The sequence below is a fragment of the Oratosquilla oratoria genome, chromosome 38, assembly GCF_046742065.1.
Source record: "Oratosquilla oratoria isolate Oo_2021 chromosome 38, ASM4674206v1, whole genome shotgun sequence".
NCBI classification, from domain to species: domain Eukaryota; kingdom Metazoa; phylum Arthropoda; class Malacostraca; order Stomatopoda; family Squillidae; genus Oratosquilla; species Oratosquilla oratoria.
The window spans coordinates 13,264,668-13,292,285 of NC_134814.1; the positions used below are offsets into that span (position 1 = coordinate 13,264,668).

The window sequence follows — 27,618 nt, forward strand, 5'->3', positions numbered from 1 at the left end:
ATAGCACATTGATCACTAATGAGATGAACCTTAACAGATTAGAAACACATACTCCAAATATCTTTTCTTTAAATATCTTGCACATCAGTCATTCACAAATATCTCGCCTAATTTAGTGATGATGCTGGTCAGGAACATTGGTCTTCAATTCAGAAGTTTCTGCTATTTCCTCTTGTAAATTGATACTACATTGACCCTCTTCAAGTCCTAAGGCTCTTCCTTCTACTAGTTAACTCACCAGCAGACTATGGATCTTGTCCTCCAATTTTCTGTATTTATTTAGTATTCAGATAGTGAGCTGGTCAGGCCCTGGGTTTCCTTACAAGAGGCCCTTTCAATTTATCATATTTCTTGGATTCCTCTTATGTCTTTTTACACAAGATTTGTAGTAACTCTTTTCCCTCTATTTCCTTCAGGTGGAAGAGCTGTTGAAACAACAAGAGCTGCAGTTTGAAGAAAAGTTGTTAAGAGTTGAGTTATCAGCAGGTGAGAAAGAAAAACAGTTACGACACAGTATGAAAGAGTGAACAAAAGCAAATGGCGGAATTACAGGGTAATGTTGACGAGCTAACACAGTCACGAGATGCACTGCTCAAGATGGTTGGGCAGTACAAGAGTATGTTGTCCTCCTTGGTTGCAGAAAAGGAAAAAGAAAATGCTACCAGTGACGAGAAATTGCGTGCAGTTGAAATGGAGCGCAATCAAGCATTGCAGGACCTTGCCAATGTGGAGGCTGCATTCTCAGATGTTCATAGGTAAGTTATTCCCAAACATTTCTACTCAGTGAGGGGGCATCACTATAGTTCCAATTCATTGTTAACCTCTTCAGCAAGGACTAGCAATAGGTACAAATGATGGTCTTACAAGATGGATATCGGAGACAATAATCTCCCATCTGTCTTCAAAACTTGTCAGACCCCATTGCTTCATTACACATCAATCACCCCACATCCACTCAAGAAATTTATGGAACAATAGATTTACTCTAAACTTCAGCATCCAGTTTTAGATGAATAATGGTATTAATGCCTTTACAGGAAATATGAGAGAACCAAGCAGGTTGTGGATACATTGCGAAGGAATGAAGAAACCCTGAGAGGAGCCGTGGCAGACTATGAAACCAAATTACAGAAGCAAGAACAAAAGATGATGGAAACTACAGAAACATGCAGAGGAGAGGATTCAACAGTACGTAGTTTTATACATTCTCAGATATATCCGTATTCTTATCATTTAATTTTTCTTCTTCCTCTTCCTCTTTTTCTTCTTTCTCTTCTTCCTCCTCTTCATCTTCTTCCTCCTCTTCTTCCTCCTCTTCTTCCTCCTCTTCTTCCTCCTCTTCTTCTTCCTCCTCTTCTTCCTCCTCTTCCTCTTCCTCCTCTTCCTCCTTGAAATCACTGCACCTCAAATTATGAAACTTTATAAGACTTTACCATAGGCACAGAGAAGGGGTGATTGTCCCAACAACACTGTATGGGCCAGAGGCATTGAATTTAAGAAAGGCAGAGAGGAAATTTTTAAATGTGTTTGGGATGAAATGTCCGAGAAATATGGTAGGGGTTACAAAGAGCAAGAAATGAGAAGGAGAGCAGAGGTGGAAAAAGAGATGGCATTCAGAGTTGACAAAATAGTATTGTGATGGTTCGAACACATGGAAAGAATGGGTGAAATAAAATTAAAGAGGAATGGAAGGCAGAGGGAGTAAACATAAGGGGATGACTGAGAATGAGATGGATGGGGTGAAAGGGAAGTTGAACAAGGAAGGGAGGAAGAAGATAGGGGTGAGTGGAGAATGGCTTTGCATAGATGATTCTGTGATAAGGGAGAGGAGGGGGGCGGTGAGTGGTTATGTATGAATGATGTTTTGACTCCCTGTCTTCTATTTTTCTGCATGAGGGAACAGGGTGCTTCCTGATTAAGTGAAGCAGCCTTGCTGTGGATGCACTGTGTCTTGCTGCCTTGCTTCTGACCCAGGGCAGTGGGTGAGATACAGGGATGACCCATCATCCATGAGGAGCTAAAATGAGAGGGAGGAAAGTATAGTGGATGGGAGTGGGTATATACCTTTTGACTCTGGCTACCTCCTTGGTAAGGGGGGAAAAAGCCTTTGATATATAGATAGACCATAGGCGCAGGGTAAAATAAGATTCTAGTTCGCATCATAGATTTTGATCCATATCTAGGTCGGATGCGAAAAAAAAATCATATTAATAATAAAACAATAAATAAAAACTATAATAATGTAAATAACAAATAAAATACATAAATAAATGCATAGGTATAGTTAAATAATAAACAAACAGGTAAATAGTAAATAATAATAAATTGATGTTTAGGTAATGAGTATATACATACATATACCAAGGCTTTTTCCCCCTTACAAGGGAGGTAGCCAAAAAGGAAAAGGCATAGAATCATTCCCACCCATTCCATCCCTGAATACACTCCACACCCCTCCACCCTCCCTCTTATCTTACCACCTCCTGGATGACGGGTCATCCTTGCACCTTGTCCACTGCCCTGGGTCAGAAGCAGTGTCACAAGACACAGCAAGACCGCTTCATTAAATCGGCGACCCCCCCCCCTCTCCATCCCCCCATGCATAAAAGGAGAAGACGGGGAGAAATCCCTTCAGGTTGCGTCAAATTTTGCTCACACATACTACCTCACCCCCCTCCAACCCATTCCACCTCGTGCATCACAACATCATCCATATACAACCATTCTCCATTCACCCCTGTCTTCTGTCCTCTCCCATCCTTCCTCAACAGACATTCCCCTCTTCCCCAAAGCCCCCTTCACCCCATCCATCCACCTCATCCTAGGACGTCCCCTCATGTTCACTCTCTCCACATCTGCCTTCCATACCTCTTTTACTAGTCTTCACTCATTCTTTCCATGTGTCCAAACCATCCTAATACTCTTTCATCAACCCTATCTCCCAACTCCCTTTCCACCCCCATCATACTTCTCAGACACCTCATCTCAAACATATTCAAACTCCTCTCTTATGTTCCATGTTTCTGCCCCATACAGTGCTGTTGGCACAATCACTCCTTCATACAGTCTCCTCTTAGCATCCATTCCCAAATGTCTATTCCTCATTACAATCTTCAATTCACCAAGGCATTTACTCGCTTCTCTCAATCTACATTCTACCTCCACCTTCACTCCACCTCCTCCAGTCGCTCTCCCTTAATGTTCACTTCCAGTCTACCGCCACTTTCACCCCTTGTACATCTCATCACCTTACTTTTACCCACATTTATCTTTAGCTTTCTTCTATCACATACTCTCCCAAACTCTGTCACCAACTTCCTCAATCCCTCCTCCGATCCTGCCACAAGCGCAGTGTCGTCTGCAAACAACAGCTGGCTCGCCTCCCACTTTTCTCCATTTTCTTTAACCATCTCCAATCCCTGACCCACTACCCTTGCATTTACCCCTCACACCGCCCCATCCATGTATAAGTTGAACAGCAAGGGCAACATAACGCATCCTTGACGAAGTCCCACCTTTACCTCGAACCACTCACTCTCCATTTTGTCATCCTGACACAAGCTCTTCTACTCTCATAAAAACTCTTGACAGCTCCCAGAAGCTTTCCTCCTATCCCATATATCTGCATTACCTCCCACAGTGCCTTTCTGTCTACCCTAGCGTAAGCCTTTTCCAGATCCCTAAAAGCCCAAAAAACATCTTTCCCATTTCCTATAGCTTTCTCACATATATGTCTTACCACAAAGATCTGATCTACACAACCTCTACCTGTCCTAAATCCACACTGTTCCTCACCAATTACTCCCTCTGTTCCTCTCATAATCCTCTCAATCAAGATCCTCCCATAAGCCTTCCCAACTACACTTAACAAGCTAATCCCTCTGAAACTACTACATTCACACTTGTCCCCTTTTCCCTTGTAAAGTGGAACTATACAGGCACTCCTCCAGTCCTCCGGCACTCTACCTTCTCTCCAGCAAACATCAAATAACCTCACCAGCCACTCCACCATCACTGTACCTCCTTTTTTTAGACATTCTGCATGGCATCCATCCAGACCAGGTGCCTTACCTGCTTTCATCATCTTGACAACTGCCTTCACTTCATCCTTCCTTATTTCTCCTCCATTTTCCTCACTCATCACGGTCATTAGCATAGCATTTCCCACTGCAACTATCTTTCCCTCCCTATCCTCCTTCACATTTAGCAACTCCCTAAAATATTCTGCCCATCTTCCCCTTACTGCCTTCTCTTCCATTATCATCTCTCCATCTGCACCTTTTACCTTTTCTTCTCTACTTGATTCGCCTCCTCTTCCTCTCTTAATTTCTTTCCAAAACATCTTTTTATTACTTTCAAAATTTTCTGTCATACTCTTACCCACTTCACATCTGCTTTCCTCTTTGCCTCCTTTACCTTTTGCTTTACTTCTCTTTTCTTTTCTTTGTACCTCTCATATGACTCCCTCGTCCTATTTTGTAACCAATCTGTGAAAGCTCGCTTCTTCTCTTCTACAACCTTCTGTTTCCTCATCCCACCATTCACTATCCTTCCTTCTATTTCCTCCTGTCCTTCTTGTTCCACACACCATCTTTGCACACTTTGTGACTCCCTCCTTGAACCATCCCCATTCCTCCTCCACACCTAGCTCTAATCTATCCTTCAATCCTTCCCACTCCTCCTTCAGCTTCTTCTTGTACTCCTTCTCCTTTTCATTTAAAGAGTTCACTCTAAGCACCTCCCTACCTTTTGTCCCTTTCCTCTTTCTCCATCTATCCTCCACTCTCAACTTATCTTCCACCAAAAAATGATCTGATATTCCCCCACCCTCTCCCCTTAGCACATGTACACCCTTCACTCTTCCTATCCTAATCCTATTTACCACATAATCCATCAACGCTTTATCTACCACCCTTCCATCCACCACCCTCTCCCATGTGTACTTATGCTTGACTTTCTTCCGAAACACTGTATTTGCTATCATCAACTCTTTTTCTAGACACATTTCCACCATCAACTCTCCACTACAATTCTTTCCTGGAACTCCACATTTCCCAACTACCCCATCAATTGGACCATTTTCTACCCTAGCATTAAGGTCTCCCAGTACTATTACATTGACATTTCTCCCTAAATCCTCTATGCACTCATTTAAATCTATCCAAAAGGCCTCCCTTTCTTCTATACTCTTCTTACTGCCAGGCCCATATGCACTTACAAAGACCCACATCTCCTTTCCCAGTTTCACCTTCATCCACATTAGCCTTGAGGAAACCTCCTTCCATTCCACTACCCATTTACCTATCTCTTCACCTACTAGAATAGCCACCCCTTCCCTCCCTCGCCCTCTCTTCACTCCTGATAACCTCCCACTTACACTCACCCTTCCCATTCAACTTGGTTTCACTCAAAGCCAACACATCCATCTTTCTTCTCACAAACATACTACCTATCTCTTCCCTTTTACTCTCATCTGTACCACATCCACGCACATTAAAAGACCCAAACCTTAGGGTGCTGGTCGGAATACTCCCAGACACTCTTATGCCTTTACTTTTTCGTTTAGGAATGTCCCCTGTGGGGCTACAAGGAGAAGGATGCCTAGTCCCAATCCCTGTCCCTTTCTTCTCGCCTCTTACGATCCAAGTGGAAATATTTGGTGGCAGTATTCTTTTCCCCCACCACAGAAAATGAATACTCAGAGAACTGGTACAGGACAGCAGCAAGGGGTTGGGGGACAGCATAACGGAGGGATAGTCGTAGTATAAAAGTGTCATTATATCTCTATGAACTGAGTTTTCCTCTATCATAGACAAAACAATGTGTGGCTCTGGTCCGTAGGGGCACCCCATATAGACCCAAAAGTATCAACTGCATGCTACTTTGCCACAATAACAAGCAGCCAATACCCCAGACAGGTATGAGTGAGTTACAAAAATGTTCAGTGGAAGTGAAAGGAATCAGGATGTTGTTAACAAATGTTTAAATATTATATATAACCTGGAGAGAAACAATACACATATTTATTTTGTATGGGTACCATCCCATATAGGATTGTATTATAATGAAAAAGCAGATAGTCTTGCACGAAATGCAATTAGAGATGTAAACAATATTCCTGGTAATGAATACACATATAAACATATAAGGTCAATAATAAGAACAAATGTTATTGCTAACATGGATATAGACCTAGATAAATGTTGCGAGAAGGGTAGTGTAAGTAGCAGGCATTATAAGGCAGTATTAAATAATACAGAGGAATATCCATATGGTAGACATAGTTCCCAAATGGATTTAGTCACTATGAGACTCAGACTTGGATATAAATACTACTGGGAGGTGTACAGGGAAGCTGAACCTGAGCCCTGCACTTTATGTGCAAGGCCGGGAGGACATTCACTACAACATTATGTTCAGTATTGCCCAAAAATCGATGAATTTAGACCACAGGGACAATGGAACCTCAATGAGCTCATATGCTATTACATAAATAATGATATCTTAACTAAAATTGTTAAAAAACATCCAATGTTTGCTTTCAAATGTTAAATACAACTGTGATATTATAATATAAACATTTATTTTTGATAAAACTGTAACAAACAAATTAAACATAAAATGTATAGGGGTTAGTTGGCAAGACCCAACTCTCTCCTTTGTTGTACATCAACAATAAACTTATTGAATTGAATTATTGAATTGAGGAATCAGGATCTTTGTCTAGAGGTGCAGTCTGTCTTAGATAAGGTTCTAAACTGTCTTAGGTAATGTTTTAAACTCATAGTTAACAGATTTGTCTTTTAATTTTCCAGAGCCAATGAGGAATATGAACAGTTGCGAAGATCAAGTGAGCAAGAGATCACCAAAATGTCTGCTTTACTGAAGAAGGCCGAGATGAAGATTATTTCCCTTCAGGAGGGAGTTGACCGCAAGTCGAGAGAGAACCAGGAGCTGACACAACTCTGTGACGACCTTATTAACAAAATGGGCAGTGGGAAATGATTGGCCGCCAAGCCCGTAGGTAGTACATTAGGGCAATTTAATTTCTGTCTGTTTAGTCATTTCTGCACACCACGAGAAAATAATAATTGTGAATATTAGCCTTAGTTCTGTCTCACATTAGTTGAATATATCTCATCATCAATATTTTCACAACCCATAAGTCAGTCATATTTGTCATCTTCATTCATGATTTTTTCACCTGGAAGATATTATTTTGTTGGTTGTTTTGATGGCATTGCTGGACTTAAATGTAGCATTGTACATGCTACTCAGTAGCACCCAGTGTGCTTTAACGAACATGCAGCATTGTGTCTGCTATAGAAAAAAAAGAGAGAAGTATTCTGCTTTTTAGAGCAGAACCTGTAGCACTGCATGCTACAGCAGAACCACTTCCAGCTGCATTGCATTGCTTTGTATGTAAATTTTTTCTTCAAAAGAAAGTGTTAAGGGGAAATGTTTCCTCCTTTGTGCTCTGGAATTATGTACCTAATAAGACAAACAACTTATATATAACTTGGCATAAGTAGAAACACTTGTATGGACATTAATAGGATTGTACAAGTAACCACTGTACCTTTGTGCTTGAAGCAAGCAAAAAAAAAAACACGTCACACACACACACACAAAGTACACATACACTAATAACTGGAAGAGGCAGTGGCCCACTATGCCATGACTGACCCTTCCTGCAGCCAGGATGCATTGGGTTTTTTCCAATTAATATCCCTCCAGATCTATGACTCTGCATTGGTATTTATGGCCTTGGACACATCTTTGGTCATGAATACCTCAAGGGTGGCAAGTAGAAGGCAGGGCATAGATCTCGTATCAACTGCCAGTCCTTTCTAGAGGATTAGTATGTATATGTGTATACATATATATGTATGCTTTATATACATATGTATATATATGTGTGTATATATGTATATGTATCTATATATATATATGTATATCTATGTATGTATATATATATTTCTATTTCTATCTTTGGTAGATTCTCCCCATGAATGGGGTTACCAACCCAGCCATCACTGATGGGTCCATCCAGCCCCCCCAAATACATAAGAAAGGGGGAGGGTTCAACTAATGCCCCCTCCCCCCAAACCCCATGTAAAGGAAGTTAGTGGAGAGGCAGCAAAGTAAAGTATAGATAAGAAAATTAGAAAGGAGGATTAGTTGGAGCTAGATGATTTTTGTGACAATCTCTGCTTCTAAAAGACTGCTGTGTGACTGGGCTGCAGGGATGTTACGAGAGTCCCAATATTATTGACTGCATAAAACTAATGTAGTCTGTATATATATGTACACACCTTATCATATCATGCAAAAATAATAGCATATATTATAGAAAGTGATATGTTACTGCTGTAAGCAAAGGTTAGAGCAGATACAGTTATTGCTAACCATATGAAGCCGTAAAGTTGATTAAAAAAAAACACAGCTTTTGTATTCCATCACTCACTCTAGGATCTGTGCTGGTAAGACACTTATTGGCTGCATGTTGCATTTAAGAATTTAGGCATTATACCCACACCCTTTGCATCATGGCCATTGTAAGAAAGAGACCTTTGTAAGGAAAAGCCTTCTTTGAAAAGGTTTGTTCATTCGAGCCTAATGGAGATGTATTAAGCAATGCAGGTCAAAGCTGCAGTGTGGAAAACATAACTTTCACTGTAGGGTTTTCTTCACAAAAGTATTTTTCCCACAATTCTGTCAGTATTTGTTGCCAACATCCATCGTAAGTTGAACTAACTTCATGTGAGAAAAGCTCTATTAAATCCATCTTTGCTTTGGCCCTTTAGTGGACACTATCGTTGCAATGGTTACCTCAACTCTGTATGTTGTCTCAGTAGCTTATGTTTTTATTTTGAAGTAGACTCTTGGGCACAAAATTTCTGATGTATTGAATTAATATTTTGTGGGTAACCTGGTGCATATATGGCCACACAGCAAGGCTTTGAATAGGTCTATAGAACTGAGTGTCTGTACAATTCAAAAGATCCAAGGAACTATTTTTAATCTTCCTATCCCATCAAATGATTTCCTGTCACACAAAGGGCACTATATGTTGGTGTCACGGTTTGCAAGCTGAGGGGAAGATACTGTACTTTTCATGACTGCATCTATTTGATTCACGAGGTATTTTGATTGACATGATAGTGGCAAAGATTTTTACCACAAATGGTCACTGGAAGCATAAAATATTTCAAAATTTTTGTAACTGTACGAGTCTCAAAGAATGATTGGAAAGTCGATGAGTGCCTTATTAGAATATTGAAAAGGAGATCCAACACCACATTCATCGGACTCACATTGGTCGGTATAGGTCAGAATTGTCTTATTTTTGGCAGACACCAACTGTTCTTCAATACTACAGATGGTATATTCAGATGTTTAGTTTATCAGTTACCTAAGCATTATTGCCACCAGTAGATAATAACAACTGTAATTACTATGGATAATTGCTCGGTATTGTGCTGATTATAGTGAGCTGCCAGCAACTGTCATTCTTTGTCAAAGGTGCACCCAGGCTTTCCTTTACATTTGTTAATTATCATAGAAGAGATTTAATAAATTAACCTGCTATGATTGTGTTTCAAATACCTTTCACATGTCATTCCCAAGTGCAACACCCCTTTTGGAAATTCCATGGGGACCACTCAGGCCAAAGATACAGCCTGCAAAAATAGAAATTCAAATTCTAAACTAAACCTTATTTCACTGGCCAAATCAACAAACCTAACGATTTCGCTCAAAAATCCATGGGTCCCTTCTGAGATTTTTGGGGTCACATTGGCCACCGACTCCAAATGGGCCACTATCTCACACACAGGTAAAGGGCCACAAGGCCTCCTATGTATATCACTTGGAGACCGCTCAAGCCAAAGGAGCAGGTGCTACAGGTGGAAGGGCAAAATCCCAGACTAGAGCCTCAAATCTGGCTGGCCCCCATGCACATTCCATTGGGTCCAGGTTCCTCACATGTATCTCACACATAGGTCAAGGGCCACAAGGCCTCCTATGTATATCACTTGGAGACCGCTCAAGCCAAAGGTGCGAGCGCTAGAGGCGGAAGGGCAAAAACCCAGTCAGAGCCTCAAATTTGGCTGAGCACCACACAAATCCCATTGGGTCCAGGTTCATCACATGTACCTCACAGAGCTCTGTGCACAGCCATCTTACTCTGGGGAAAGATTGGGCCAAATCGGCAGACCTAACAATTCCCTCAAAAACTCATGGGCAAACCCCTTGAGAGATTTTTGGGTCATATTGGCCACTAGTTCCAATTGGGCCACTATCTCACACACAGGTCAAGGGCCACAAGGCCTCCTGTGTATGTCACTTGGAGACTGCTCAAGCCAAAGGTGCAGGTGCTAGAGGCGTATTGGCAAAAACCCAGTCACAGCCTCAAATTTGGCTGAGCCCCACACACATACCATTGGGTCCAGGTTCCTCACATGTACCTCGTAGAGCTCTGTGCACATCCATCTTACTCTGGGGCAAGACTGGGCCAAATCGGCAGGTCAAGGGCCACAAGGCTCGACGCTCACTGTGACTCACGACGAAATGAACATGATGACTTTTCTTATTCAATTGAAGCAAATCTACAGTCATGGTGGTCGAGAATTTTACCATGTTAAAATTATTTTCGACGCTGACTGTGACTCAGGACGAAATGAATCTGACTTTTCCTATTCAACTTAAGCTAATCTACAGTCTTGGTGGTCGAGAATTTTACCATGTTAAAATTATTTTCAACGCTAACTGTGACTCACGACGAAATAAACATAACTTTTCCTATTCAACTTAAGTTAATTTACAGTCATGGTGGTCGAGAATTTTACCATGTTAAAATTATTTTCAACGGTCACTGTGACTCACGACGAAATGCACATCACTTTTCCTATTCAACTTAAGCTAATCTACAGTCATGGTGGTCGAGAATTTTACCATGTTAAAATTATTTTCGACGCTCACTGTGACTCAGGACGAAATCAACATGACTTTTTCTATTCAACTTAAGCTAAACTATAGTCATGGTGACTGTGACTCAGGACAAAATGAACATGACTTTTCCTATTCAACTTAAACTAATCTACAGTCATGGTGGTCGAGCATTTTACCATGTTAAAATTATTTTCCACGCTCACTGTGACTCAGGACGAAATGAAGATGACTTTTCCTATTCAACTTAAGCTAATCTACAGTCATGGTGGTCGAGAATTTTACCATGGTAAAATTATTTTCGACGCTAACCATGACTCAGGACGAAATGAACATGACTTTTCCTACTTAAGCTAATCTACAGTCATGGTGGTCGAGAATTTTACCATGGTAAAATTATTTTCGACGCTAACCATGACTCAGGACGAAATGAAGATGAATTTTCCTATTCAACTTAAGCTAATCTACAGTCATGGTTGTCGAGAAATTTACCATGTTAAAATTATTTTCGACGCTCACTGTGACTTAGGACGAAATGAACATGACTTTTCCTATTCAACTTACGCTAATCTACAGTCATGGTGACTGTGACTCAGGACGAAATGAACATGACTATTGCTATTCAACTTTAGCTAATCTACAGTCATGGTGGTCTAGAATTTTACCATGTTAAAATTATATACAACGCTCACTGTCAATCAGGACGAAATGAACATGACTTTTCCTATTCAACTTAAGCTAATCTACAGTCATGGTGGTCGAGAATTTTACCATGGTAAAATTATTTTCGACGCTCACCATGACTCAGGACGAAATGAAAATGACTTTTCCTATTCAACTTAAGCTAATCTATAGTCATGGTGGTCGAGAATTTTACCATGTTAAAAATATTTTCGACGCTCACTGTGACTTAGGACGAAATGAACATGACATTTCCTATTCAACTTAAGCTAATCTACAGTCATGGTGACTGTGACTCATGACGAAATGAACATGACTTTTCCTATTCAACTGAAGCTAATCTACAGTCATGGTGGTCGAGAATTTTACCATGTTAAAGTTATTTTCGACGCTGAATGTGACTCAGGACGAAATGCATATGACTTTTCCTATACAACTTAAGCTAATCTACAGTCATTGTGGTCGAGAATAATACCATGTTAAAGTTATTTTCGACACTCACTGTGACTCAGGACGAAATGAACATGACTTTTCCTATTCAACTTAAGCTAATCTACAGTCATGGTGACTGTGACTCATGACAAAATGAACATGACTTTTCCCTTTTCAAATTAAGCTGATCTACAGTCATGGTGGTAGAGAATTTTACCATGTTAAAATTATTTTCGACCCTCACTGTGACTCAGGACAAAATGAACATGACTTTTCCTATTCAACTTAAGCTAATCTACAGTCATGGTGGTCGAGAATTTTACCATGTTAAAATTATTTTCGATGCTCACTGTGACTCAGGACGAAATGAACATGACTTTTCCTATTTAACTTAAGCTAATCTACAGTCACGGTGGTCGGGAATTTTACCTTGTTAAAAAAATGACGCTGACTGTGACTCAGGACGAAGTGAACATGACTTTTCCTATTCAACTTAAGCTATTCTACAATCATGGTGAACGAGAATTTTACCATCTTAAAATTATTTTCGACGGTCACTGTGACTCACGACGAAATGAACAAGACATTTCCTATTCAACTTAAGCTAATCTACAGTCATGGTGAACGAGAATTTTACCATCTTAAAATTATTTTCGACGCTCACTGTGACTCATGACGAAATAAACATGACTTTTCCTATTCAACTTAAGCTAAACTACAGTCATGGTGGTCAAGAATTTTACCATGTTAAATTTTTTTCGAAGGTCACTTTGACTCAGGACGAAATGAACATGACTTTTCCTATTCAACTTAAACTAATCTACAGTAATGGTGGTCGAGAATTTTACCATTTTAAAATTATTTTCGACCCTGACTGTGACTCAGGACGAAATGAACATGACTCTTCCTATTCAACTTAACCTAATCTACAGTCATTGTGACTGTGACTCATGACGAAATGCACATGACTTTTCCTATTCAACTGAAGCTAATCTACAGTCATGGTGGTCGAGAATTTTACCATGTTAAAGTTATTTTCGACGCTGACTGTGACTCAGGACGAAATGAACATGACTTTTCCTATTCAACTTAAGCTAATCTAGAGTCATGGTGGTCGAGAATTTTACCATGTTAAAATTATTGTCGACGCTCACTGTGATTCAGGACGAAATGAACATGACTTTTCCTATTCAACTTATGCTAATCTATAGTCATGGTGGCTGTGACACATGACAAAATGAACATGACTTTTCCTATTCAAACTTAAGCTAAAACTACAGTCATGGTGGTCGAGAATTTTACCATGTTAAAATTATTTTCAACGCTAACTGTGACTCACGACGAAATAAACATAACTTTTCCTATTCAACTTAAGCTAATCTACAGTCATGGTGGTCGAGAATTTTACCATGTTAAAATTATTTTCAACGGTCACTGTGACTCACGACGAAATGCACATGACTTTTCCTATTCAACTTAAGCTAATCTACAGTCATGGTGGTCGAGAATTTTACCATGTTAAAATTATTTTCGACGCTCACTGTGACTCAGGACGAAATCAACATGACTTTTTCTATTCAACTTAAGCTAAACTATAGTCATGGTGACTGTGACTCAGGACAAAATGAACATGACTTTTCCTATTCAACTTAAGCTAATCTACAGTCATGGTGGTCGAGAATTTTACCATGTTAAAATTATTTTCGACGCTCACTGTCACTCAGGACGAAATGAACATGACTTTTCTTATTCAACTTAAGCTAATCTACAGTCATGGTGGTCGAGAATTTTACTTTTTCTATTTAACTTAAGCTAACTTTTTCTATTCAACTTCAGCTAAACTATAGTCATGGTGACTGTGACTCAGGACGAAATGAACATGACTTTTCCTATTCAACTTAAGCTAATCTACAGTCATGGTGACTGTGACTCAGGACGAAATGAACATGACTTTTCCTATTCAACTTTAGCTATTCTACAATCATGGTGAACGAGAATTTTACCATCTTAAAATTATTTTCGACGCTCACTGTGACTCACATCGAAATGAACATGACTTTTCCTATTCAACTTAAGCTAATCTACAGTCATGGTGGTCGAGAATTTTACCATGTTAAAATTATTTTCGACGCTCACTGTGACTCAGGACGAAATGAACATGACTTTTCCTATTCAACTTAAACTAATCTACAATCATGGTGGTCGAGAATTTTACCATGTTAAGATTATTTTCGAAGCTGACTGTGACTCAGGACGAAATGAACATGACTCTTCCTATTCAACTTAAGCTAATCTACAGTCATTGTGACTGTGACTCATGACGAAATGCACATGACTTTTCCTATTCAACTTAAGCTAATCTACAGTCATGGTGGTCGAGAATTTTACCATGTTAAAATTATTTTCGACGCTCACTGTGACTCAGGACGAAATCAACATGACTTTTTCTATTCAACTTAAGCTAAACTATAGTCATGGTGACTGTGACTTAGGACGAAATGAACATGACTTTTCCAATTCAACTTAAGCTAATCTACAGTCATGATGGTCGAGAATTTCACAATGTTAAAATTATTTTCGACGCTCACCGTGACTCAGGACTAAATGAACATGACTTTTCCTATTCAACTTAAGCTAATCTACAGTCATGGTGGTCGAGAAGTTTACCATGTTAAAATTATTTTCGACGCTCACTGTGACTCACGACGAAATGAATATGACTTTTTCTATTCAACTTAAGCTAATCTACAGTCATGGTGACTGTGACTCAGAACGAAATGAACATGACTTTTTCTATTCAACTTAAGCTAATCTACAGTCATGGTGACTGTGACTCAGGACGAAATGAACATGACTTTTCCTATTCAACTTAAGCTATTCTACAATCATGGTGAACGAGAATTTTACCATCTTAAAATTATTTTCGACGGTCACTGTGACTCACGACGAAATGAACATGACATTTCCTATTCAACTTAAGCTAATCTACAGTCATAGTGGTCGAGAATTTTACCATGTTAACATTATTTTCGACGCTCACTGTGACTCATGTCGAAATGAAAATGACTTTTCCTATCCAACTTAAACTAATCTACAATCAAGGTGGTCGAGAATTTTACCATGTTAAAATTATTTTCGACGTTGACTGTGACTCAGGACGACATGAACATGACTCTTCCTATTCAACTTAAGCTAATCTACAGTCATTGTGACTGTGACTCATGACGAAATGAACATGACTTTTCCTATTCAACTGAAGCTAATCTACAGTCATGGTGGTCGAGAATTTTACCATGTTGAAATTATTTTCGACGCTCACTGTGATTCAGGACGAAATGAACATGACTTTTCCTATTCAACTTAAGCTAATCTATAGTCATGGTGGCTGTGACACATGAAAAAATGAACATGACTTTTCCTATTCAACTTAAGCTAATCTACAGTCATGGTGGTCGAGAATTTTACCATGTTAAAATTATTTTCAACGCTAACTGTGACTCACGACGAAATAAACATAACTTTTCCTATTCAACTTAAGCTAATCTACAGTCATGGTGGTCGAGAATTTTACCATGTTAACATTATTTTCGACGCTCACTGTGACTCACGACGAAATAAACATCACTTTTCCTATTCAACTTAAGCTAATCTACAGTCATGGTGGTCGAGAATTTTACCATGTTAAAATTATTTTCGACGCTCACTGTGACTCAGGACGAAATCAACATGACTTTTTCTATTCAACTTAAGCTAAACTATAGTCATGGTGACTGTGACTCAGGACAAAATGAACATAACTTTTCCAATTCAACTTAAGCTAATCTACAGTCATGGTGGTCGAGAATTTTACCATGTTAAAATTATTTTCGACGCTCATTGTGACTCAGGATGAAATGAATGTGACTTTTCTTATTCAACTTAAGCTAATCAACAGTCATGGTGGTCGACAATTTTACCATGTTAAAATTATTTTCGCCGGTCACTGTGACTCAGGACGAAATAAACATCACTTTTCCTATTTAACTTAAGCTAAACTATAGTCATGGTGACTGTGACTCAGGACAAAATGAACATGAATTTTACTATTCAACTTAAGCTAATCTACAGTTATGGTGACTGTGACTCAGGATGAAATGAACATGACTTTTCCTATTCAACTTAAGCTATTCTACAATCATGGTGAACGAGAATTTTACCATCTTAAAAATTATTTTCGACGGTCACTGTGACTCAGGAGAAAATGAACATGACCTTTCCTATTCAACTTAAGCTAATCTACAGACATGGTGGTCGAGAATTTTACCATGTTAAAATTATTTTCGACGCTCTCACTGACTTACGACGAAATGAAGATGACTTTTCCTATTCAACTTAAGCTAATCTACAGTCATGGTGTTCGAGAATTTTACCATGTTAAAATTATTTTCGACGCTCACTGTGACTCAGGACGAAATTAACATGACTTTTCCTATTCAACTTAAGCTAATCTACAGTCATGGTGACTGTGACTCAGGACGAAATGAACATGACTTTTCCTATTCAACTTAAGCTAATCTATAGTCATGGTGGTCGAGAATTTTACCATGTTAAAATTATTTTCGACGCTCAGTGTGACTCACGACGAGATGAACATGACTTTTCCTATTCAATTTAAGCTAATCTACAGTCATGGTGGTCAAGAATTTTACCATGTTAAAATTATTTTCGACGCTCACTGTGACTCAGGACGAAATGAACATGACTTTTTCTATTCAACTTAAGCTAATCTACAGTCATGGTGTTCGAGAATTTTACCATGTTAAGATTATTTTCGAAGCTGACTGTGACTCAGGACGAAATGAACATTACAATTCCTATTCAACTTAAGCTAATCTACAATCATTGTGACTGTGACTTATGACGAAATGAACATGACTTTTCCTATTCAACTTAAGCTAATCTACAGTCATGGTGGTCGAGAATTTTACCATGGTAAAGTTATTTTCGACGCTCACTGTGACTCAGGACGAAATGAAAATGACCTTTCCTATTCAACTTAAGCTAATCTACAGTCATGGTGTTCGAGAATTTTACCATGTTAAAATTATTTTCGACGCTCACTGTGACTCAGGACGAAATGAACTTGACTTTTCCTATTCAACTTAAGCTAATCTATAGTCATGGTGGCTGTGACACATGAAAAAATGAACATGACTTTTCCTATTCAACTTAAGCTAATCTACAGTCATGGTGGTCGAGAATTTTACCATGTTAACATTATTTTCAACGCTAACTGTGACTCACGACGAAATAAACATAACTTTTCCTATTCAACTTAAGCTAATCTACAGTCATGGTGGTCGAGAATTTTACCATGTTAAAATTATTTTCAACGGTCACTGTGACTCACGACGAAATGCACATGACTTTTACTATTCAACTTAAGATAATCTAAAGTCATGGTGGTAGAGAATTTTACCATGTTAAAATTATTTTCGACGCTCACTGTGACTCAGGACGAAATCAACATGACTTTTTCTATTCAGCTTAAGCTAAACTATAGTCATGGTGACTGTGACTAAGGACGAAATGAACATGACTTTTCCTATTCAACTTAAGCTAATCTACAGTCATGGTGGTCGAGAATTTTACCATGTTGAAATTATTTTCGACGCTCACTGTGACTCAGGACTACATGAACATGACTTTTCCTATTCAACTTAAGCTAATCTACAGTCATGGTGGTCGAGAATTTTACCATGTTAAAATTATTTTCGACGCTCACTGTGACTAAGGACGAAAAGAACATGACTTTTCCAGTTAAACTTAAGCTGATATACAGTCTTGGTGACTGTGAATAAGGACGAAATGAACATGACTTTTTCCTATTCAACTTAAGCTAATCTACAGTGATGGTGACTGTGACTCAGGAAGAAATTAACATGACTTTTCCTATTCAACTTAAGCTATTCTACAATCATGGTGAACGAGAATTTTACCATGTTAAAATTATTTTCGACGCTCACTGTGACTCAGGACGAAATGAACATGACTTTTCCTATTCAACTTAAGCTAATCTACAGTCATGGTGGTCGAGAATTTTACCATGTTAAAATTATTTTCGACGCTCACTGTGACTCAGGACGAAATGAACATGACTTTTCCTATTCAACTTAATCTAATCTACAGTCATGGTGGTCGAGAATTTTACCATGTTAAAATTATTTTCGACCCTGACTGTGACTCAGGACGAAATGAACATGACTCTTCCTATTCAACTTAACCTAATCTACAGTCATTGTGACTGTGACTCATGACGAAATGCACATGACTTTTCCTATTCAACTTAAGCTAATCTACAGTCATGGTGGTCGAGAATTTTACCATGTTAAAATTATTTTCGACGCTCACTGTGACTCAGGACGAAATGAACATGACTTTTTCTATTCAACTTCAGCTAAACTATAGTCATGGTGACTGTGACTCAGGACGAAATGAACATGACTTTTCCTATTCAACTTAAGCTAATCTACAGTCATGGTGACTGTGACTTAGGACGAAATGAACATGACTTTTCCTATTCAACTTAAGCTAATCTACAGTCATGGTGGTCGTGAATTTTACCATGTTAAAATTATTTTCGACGCTCACTGTGACTCAGGACGAAATGAACATGACTTTTCCAATTCAATTTAAGCTAATGTCATGGTGAGTGTCAGTCAGGACGAAATGGACTTGACTTTTCCTATTCAACTCAAGCTAATCTAGAGTCATGGTGGTCGAGAATTTTACCATCTTAAAAATAATTACGACTGTCACAGCGACTCTAGACGATATGAACATGCTATTTCCCATTCAACTTAAGCTAATCCACAATCATGGTGGTCGAGAATTTTACCATGTTAAAATTATTTTCGACGCTCACTGTGACTCAGGACGAAATAAACATGACTTTTCCTATTCAACTTAAACTAATCTACAGTCATGGTGGTCGACAATTTTACCATGTTAAAATTATTTTCGACGCTCACCGTGACTCAGGACTAAATGAACATGACTTTTCCTATTCAACTTAAGCTAATCTACAGTCATTGTGACTGTGACTCAGGATGAAATGAACATGACTTTTCCTATTCAACTTAAGCTAATCTACAGTCATGGTGGTCGAGAGTTTTACCATTTTCAAAATATTTTCGACGCTTACTGTGAATCAGGACGAAATGAACTTGACTTTAACTATTCAACTTAAGCTAATCTAAAGTCATGGTGGTCGAGAATTTTACCATGTTAAAATTATTTTCGACGCTCACTGTGACTAGAGACGAAATGAACATGACTTTTCCTATTCAACTTAAGCTAATCTATAGTCATGGTGGCTGTGACACATGACAAAATGAACATGACTTTTCCTATTCAACTTAAGCTAATCAACAGTAATGGTGGTCGAGAATTTTACCATGTTAAAATTATTTTCAACGCTAACTGTGACTCACGACGAAATAAACATGACTTTTCCTATTCAACTTAAGCTAATCTAAAGTCATGGTAACTCTGACTCAGGACGAAATGAACATGACTTTTCCTATTTAAATTAAGGTAATCTACAGTCATGGTGACTGTGACTCAGGACGAAATGAACATGATTTTTCCTATTCAACTTAAGCTAATCTACAGTCATGGTGGTCGAAAATTTTACCATGTTAAAATTATTTTCGACGCTCACTGTCACTCAAGACGAAATGAACATGACTTTTCCTATTCAACTTAAGCTAATCTACAGTCATGGTGTTCGAGAATTTTACCATGTTAAAATTATTTTCGACGCTCACTGTGATTCAGGACGAAATGAACATGACTTTTCCTATTCAACTTAAGCTAATCTATAGTCATGGTGGCTGTGACACATGACAAAATGAACATGACTTTTCCTATTCAACTTAAACTAATCTACAGTCATGGTGGTCGAGAATTTTACCATGTTAAAATTATTTTCGATGCTCACTGTGACTCAGGACGAAATGAACATGACTTTTCTTATTCAACTTAAGTTAATCTATAGTCATGATGGTCGAGAATTTTACCATGTTAAAATTATTTTCGACGCTCACTGTGACCCAGGACGAAATGAACATGACTTTTTCTATTTAACTTAAGCTAATCTAAAGTCATGGTAACTGTGACTCAGGACAAAATGAACATGACTTTTCCTATTCAACTTAACCTAATCTACAGTCATGGTGACTGTGACTCAGGACAAAATGAACATGACTTTTCCTATTCAACATAAGCTAATCTACAGTCATGGTGGTCGAGAATTTTACCATTTTGAAATTATTTTCGACGCTCACTGTGACTGAGGACGAAATGAACATGACTTTTCCTATTCAACTTAAGCTAATCTACAGTCATGGTGACTGTGACTCAGGACAAAATGAACATGACTTTTCCTATTCAACTTAACCTAATGTACAGTCATGGTGACTGTGACTCAGGACAAAATGAACATGACTTTTCCTATTCAACTTAACCTAATCTACAGTCATGGTGGTCGAAAATTTTACAATCTTAAAATTATTTTTGACGCTCAATTTGACTCAGGACGAAATTAACATGACATTTACTATTCAACTTAAGCTAATCAACAGTCATATAGTAGAGAATTTTACCATGTTAAAATTATTTTCAACGCTAACTGTGACTCACGACGAAATAAACATAACTTTTCCTATTCAACTTAAGCTAATCTACAGTCATGGTGGTCGAGAATTTTACCATGTTAAAATTATTTTCGACGCTCACTGTGACTCAGGACGAAATGAACATGACTTTTCCTATTCAACTTAAGCTAATCTATAGTCATGGTGGTCGAGAATTTTACCATGTTAAAATTATTTTCGACGCTCACGGTGACTCAGGACGAAATGAAAATGACTTTTCCTATTCAACTTAAGCTAATCTACAGTCATGGTGGTCGAGAATTTTACCATGTTAAAATTATTTTCGACGCCCACTGTGACACAGGACTAAATGAACATGACTTTTCCTATTCAACTTAAGCTAATCTACAGTCATGGTGACTGTGACTCATGACGAAATGAACATGCCTTTTCCTATTCAACAGAAGCTAATCTACAGTCATGGTGGTCGAGAATTTTACCATGTTAAAGTTATTTTCGACGCTGACTGTGAATCAGGACGAAATGAACATGACTTTTCCTATTCAACTTTAGCTAATCTACAGTCATGGTGGTCTAGAATTTTACCATGTTAAAGTTATTTTCGACACTCACTGTGACTCAGCACGAAATGAACATGACTTTTCCTATTCGACTTAAGCTAATCCACAGTCATGGTGACTGTGACTCATGACAAAATGAACATGACTTTTCCCTTTTCAAATTAAGCTGATCTACAGTCATGATGGTCGAGAATTTTACCATGTTGAAATTATTTTCGACCCTCACTGTCACTCAGGACGAGATGAATATGACTTTTCCTATTCAACTTAAGCTAATCTACAGTCATGGTGGTCGAGAATTTTACCATGTTAAAATTATTTTCGATGCTCACTGTGACTCAAGACGAAATGAACATGACTTTTCCTATTCAACTTAAGCTAATCTACAGTCATGATGGTCGAGAATTTTACCATGGTAAAATTATTTTCGACGCTCACTGTGACTCAGGACGAAATGAACATGACTTTTCCTATTCAAGATAAAATAATCTACAGTCATGGTGGTCGAGAATTTTACCATGTTAAAATTATTTTTGACGCTCTCTGTGACTCAGAACGAAATGAATATGACTTTTTCTATTCAACTTAAGCTAAACTATAGTCATGGTGACTGTGACTCAGGACAAAATGAACATGACTTTTTCTATTTAACTTAAGCTAATCTACAGTCATGGTGACTGTGACTCAGGACGAAATGAACATGACTTTTCCTATTCAACTTAAGCTAATCTACAGTTATGGTGGTCGAGAATTTTACCATGTTAAAGTTATTTTTGAAGCTCACTGTGACTCAGGACAAAATGAACATGACTTTTCCTATTTAACTTAAGCTAATCTACAGTCATGATGGTCGAGAACTTTACCATGTTAAAATTATTTTCGACGCTTACTGTGACTCAGGACGAAATGAACATGACTTTTCCTTTTCAACTTAAGCTAATCTACAGTCATGATGGTCGAGAATTTTACCATGTTGAAATTATTTTCGACGCTCACTGTGACTTAGGACGAAATGAACATGACTTTTTCTTTTTAACTTAAGCTAATCTACAGTCATGGTGACTGTGACTAAGGACGAAATGAGCATGACTTTTCCTATTCAACTTCAGCTAATCTACAGTCATGTTGGTCGAGAATTTTACCATGTTAAAATTATTTTCGACGCTCACTGTAACTCACGTCGAAATGAACATGACATTTCCTATTCAACTTAAGCTAATCTAAAGTCATGGTGACTGTGACTCATGACGAAATGAACATGACTTTTCCTATTCAACTTATGCTAATCTAGAGTCATGGTGGTCGAGAATTTTACCATGTTAAATTTATTTTCGACGCTGAATGTGACTCAGGACGAAATGCATATGACTTTTCCTATACAACTTAAGCTAATCTACAGTCATTGTGGTCGAGAATAATACCATGTTAAAGTTATTTTCGACACTCACTGTGACTCAGGACGAAATGAACATGACTTTTCCTATTCAACTTAAGCTAATCTACAGTCATGGTGACTGTGACTAATGACAACATGAACATGACTTTTCCCTTTTCAAATTAAGCTGATCTACAGTCATGGTGGTCGAGAATTTTACCATGTTCAAATTACTTTCGACGCTTACTGTGACTCAGGAGAAAATAAACATGACTTCTCCTATTCAACTTAAGCTAATCTACAGTCATGGTGGTCGAGAATTTTACCATGTTAAAATTATTTTCGATGCTCACTGTGACTCAGGACGAAATTAACATGACTTTTCTTATTCAACTTAAGCTAATCCACAGTCAAGGAGGTCGGGAATTTTACTGTTAAAAAAAATGACGCTGACTGTAACTCAGGACGAAGTGAACATGACTTTTCCTATTCAACTTAAGCTATTCTACAATCATGGTGAACGAGAATTTTACCATCTTAAAATTATTTTCGACGGTCACTGTGATTCACAACGAAATGAACATGACATTTCCTATTCAACTTAAGCTAATCTACAGTCATGGTGGTCGAGAATTTTACCATGTTAAAATTATTTTCGACGCTCACTGTGACTCAGGACGAAATGAACATGACTTTTTCTATTAAACTGAAGCTAATCTACAGTCATGGTGGTCAAGAATTTTACCATGTTAAAATTATTTTCGACGCTCACTTTGACTCAGGACGAAATGAACATGACTTTTCCTATTTAACTTAAGCTAATCTACAGTCATGGTGGTCGGGAATTTTACCTTGTTAAAAAAAATTGACGCTCACTGTGACTCAGGACGAAGTGAACATGACTTTACCTATTCAACTTAAGCTATTCTACAATCATGGTGACTGTGACTCAGTACGAAATGAACATGACTTTTCTTATTCAACTTAAGCTAATCTACTGTCATGGTGACTGTGACTCAGGACGAACTGAATATGACTTTTCCTATTCAAATTAAACTAATCTACAGTCATGGTGGTCGAAAATTTTACCATATTAAAATTATTTTCGACACTCACTGTCACTCATGACGAAATAAACATGACTTTTCCTATTCAACTTAAGCTAAACTACAGTCATGGTGGTCAAGAATTTTACCATGTTAAATTTTTTTCGAAGGTCACTTTGACTCAGGACGAAATGAACCTGACTTTTCCTATTCAACTTAAGCTAATCTACAGTCTTGGTGGTCGAGAATTTTACCATGTTAAAATTATTTTCAACGCTAACTGTGACTCACGACGAAATAAACATAACTTTTCCTATTCAACTTAAGCTAATCTACAGTCATGGTGGTCGAGAATTTTACCATGTTAAAATTATTTTCAACGGTCACTGTGACTCACGACGAAATGCACATGACTTTTCCTATTCAACTTAAGCTAATCTACAGTCATGGTGGTCGAGAATTTTACCATGTTAAAATTATTTTCGACGCTCACTGTGACTCAGGACGAAATCAACATGACTTTTTCTATTCAACTTAAGCTAAACTATAGTCATGGTGACTGTGACTCAGGACAAAATGAACATGACTTTTCCTATTCAACTTAAGCTAATCTACAGTCATGGTGGTCGAGAATTTTACCATGTTAAAATTATTTTCCACGCTCACTGTCACTCAGGACGAAATGAACATGACTTTTCTTATTCAACTTAAGCTAATCTACAGTCATGGTGGTCGAGAATTTTACCATGTTAAAATTATTTTCGACGCTCACTGTCACTCAGGACGAAATGAACATGAATTTTCTTATTCAACTGAAGCTAATCTACAGTCATGGTGGTCGAGAATTTTACCATGTTAAAATTATTTTCGACGCTGACTGTGACTCAGGACGAAATGATCATTACTTTTCCTATTCAACTTAAGCTAATCTACAGTCATGGTGGTCGAGAATTTTACCATGTTAAAATTATTTTCGACGCTCACTGTGACTTAGGACGAAATGAACATGACTTTTTCTATTTAACTTAAGCTAATCTACAGTCATGGTGACTGTGACTCAGGACGAAATGAACATGACTTTTCCTATTCAACTTAAGCTAATATACAGTCATGGTGGTCGAGAATTTGACCATGGTAAAATTATATTCGACCCTCACTGTCACTCAGGGCGAAATGAACATGACTTTTCCTTTTCAACTTAAGCTAATCTACAGTCATTGTGGTCGAGAATTTTACCATGGTAAAATTGTTTTCGATGCTGACTGTGACTCAGTACGAAAAAGATCCTTACTTTTCCTATTCAACTTAAGCTAATCTACAGTCATTGTGGTCGATTATTTTACCATATTAAATTATTTTCGACGCTCACTGTGACTTAGGACGAAATGAACATGACATTTCCTATTCAACTTAAGCTAATCTACAGTCATGGTGACTGTGACTCATGACGAAATGAACATGACTTTTCCTATTCAACTGAAGCTAATCTACAGTCATGGTGGTCGAGAATTTTACCATGTTAAAGTTATTTTCGACGCTGAATGTGACTCAGGACGAAATGCATATGACTTTTCCTATACAACTTAAGCTAATCTACAGTCATTGTGGTCGAGAATAATACCATGTTAAAGTTATTTTCGACACTCACTGTGACTCAGGACGAAATGAACATGACTTTTCCTATTCAACTTAAGCTAATCTACAGTCATGGTGACTGTGACTCATGACAAAATGAACATGACTTTTCCCTTTTCAAATTAAGCTGATCTACAGTCATGATGGTCGAGAATTTTACCATGTTAAAATTATTTTCGACACTCACTGTGACTCACATCCAAATGAACATGACTTTTCCTATTCAACTTAAACTAATCTAGAGTCATGGTGGTCGAGAATTTTACCATGTTAAAATTATTTTCGACGCTCACTGTGACTCAGGACGAAATGAACATGACTTTTCCTATTTAACTTAAGCTAATCTACAGTCATGGTGGTCGGGAATTTTACCTTGTTAAAAAAAATTGACGCTCACTGTGACTCAGGACGAAGTGAACATGACTTTACCTATTCAACTTAAGCTATTCTACAATCATGGTGAACAAGAATTTTACCATCTTAAAATTATTTTCGACGGTCACTGTGACTCAGGACTAAATGAACATGACTTTTCCCATTCAACTTAAGCTAATCTACAGTCATGGTGGTCGAGAATTTTACCATGTTAAAAGTATTTTCGAGGCTCACTGTGACTCAGGACGAAATAAGCATGACTTTTCCTATTCAACTTAAGCTGACCTACAGTCATGGTGGTCAAGAATTTTACCATGTTCAAATTATTTTCGACGGTCATTGCGACTCAGGACGAAATGAACATGACTTTTCCTATTCAACTTAAGCTAATCTACAGTCATGGTGGTCGAGAATTTTACCATGTTAAAATTATTTTCGACGCTGACTGTGACTCAGGACGAAATGAACATGACTCTTCCTATTCAACTTAACCTAATCTACAGTCATTGTGACTGTGACTCATGACGAAATGAACATGACTTTTCCTATTCAACTGAAGCTAATCTACAGTCATGGTGGTCGAGAATTTTACCATGTTAAAGTTATTTTCGACGCTAACTGTGACTCAGGACGAAATGAACATGACTTTTCCTATTCAACTTAAGCTAATCTACAGTCATGGTGGTCGAGAATTTTACCATGTTAAAATTATTGTCGACGCTCACTGTGATTCAGGACGAAATGAACATGACTTTTCCTATTCAACTTAAGCTAATCTATAGTCATGGTGGCTGTGACACATGACAAAATGAACATGACTTTTCCTATTCAACTTAAGCTAATCTACAGTCATGGTGGTCGAGAATTTTACCATGTTAACATTATTTTCAACGCTAACTGTGACTCACGACGAAATAAACATAACTTTTCCTATTCAACTTAAGCTAATCTACAGTCATGGTGGTCGAGAATTTTACCATGTTAAAATAATTTTCAACGGTCACTGTGACTCACGACGAAATGCACATGACTTTTCCTATTCAACTTAAGCTAATCTACAGTCATGGTGGTCGAGAATTTTACCATGTTAAAATTATTTTCGACTCTCACTGTGACTCAGGACGAAATCAACATGACTTTTTCTATTCAACTTAAGCTAAACTATAGTCATGGTGACTGTGACTCAGGACAAAATGAACATGACTTTTCCTATTCAACTTAAACTAATCTACAGTCATGGTGGTCGAGAATTTTACCATGTTAAAACTATTTTCGACGCTCACTGTCACTCAGGACGAAATGAACATGACTTTTCTTATTCAACTTAAGCTAATCTACAGTCATGGTGGTCGAGAACTTTACTTTTTCTATTTAACTTAAGCTAACTTTTTCTATTTAACTTAAGCTAATCTACAGTCATGGTGACTGTGACTCAGGACGAAATGAACATGGCTTTTCCCATTCAACTTAAGCTAATCTACAGTCATGGTGACTGTGACTCAGGACGAAATGAACATGACTTTTCCTATTCAACTTTAGCTATTCTACAATCATGGTGAACGAGAATTTTACCATCTTAAAATTATTTTCGACTGTCACTGCGACTCACGACGAAATGAACATGATATTTCCTATTCAACTTAAGCTAATCTACAGTCATGGTGGTCGAGAATTTTACCATGTTAAAATTATTTTCGACGCTCACTGTGACTCAGGACGAAATGAACATGACTTTTCCTATTCAACTTAAACTAATCTACAATCATGGTGGTCGAGAATTTTACCATGTTAAGATTATTTTCGAAGCTGACTGTGACTCAGGACGAAATGAACATGACTCTTCCTATTCAACTTAAGCTAATCTACAGTCATTGTGACTGTGACTCATGACGAAATGCACATGACTT

General features: G+C 37.9%; 2 protein-coding genes and 1 long non-coding RNA gene across 4 annotated transcripts in view; 2 read left to right on the forward strand and 1 right to left on the reverse strand.

The window, feature by feature from the left end:
• LOC143019972 (uncharacterized) overlaps positions 1–27,618 on the reverse strand; it is a 400,229-nt gene that overhangs the window by 327,966 nt on the left and 44,645 nt on the right. The gene's annotated exons all lie outside the window — the stretch shown is intronic.
• LOC143019970 (uncharacterized) lies at positions 417–755 on the forward strand (the record flags this gene model as incomplete). Its single annotated transcript, XM_076176028.1, is given in 1 exon segment — positions 417–755. A coding segment is annotated over 1 exon segment (111 nt), but the record flags the coding sequence as incomplete, so codon positions are not given.
• LOC143019971 (transforming acidic coiled-coil-containing protein 1-like) lies at positions 530–9,592 on the forward strand. The gene is made up of 3 exons (XM_076176029.1): positions 530–755; positions 1,038–1,188; positions 6,816–9,592. The coding sequence occupies exons 1-3, from the start codon at positions 538–540 to the stop codon at positions 6,822–6,824; spliced, it is 378 nt and encodes a 125-aa protein (XP_076032144.1). The 5' UTR covers positions 530–537; the 3' UTR covers positions 6,825–9,592.

Excerpts from the sequence above, each read along its gene's own strand:
- LOC143019971 (XM_076176029.1), top strand. The coding sequence starts at position 538 with ATGGCGGAATTACAGGGTAATGTTGACGAGCTAACACAGTCACGAGAT. Across the intron at positions 756-1,037 it reads GCATTCTCAGATGTTCATAG|GAAATATGAGAGAACCAAGC; the intron begins GTAAGTTATTCC and ends ATGCCTTTACAG.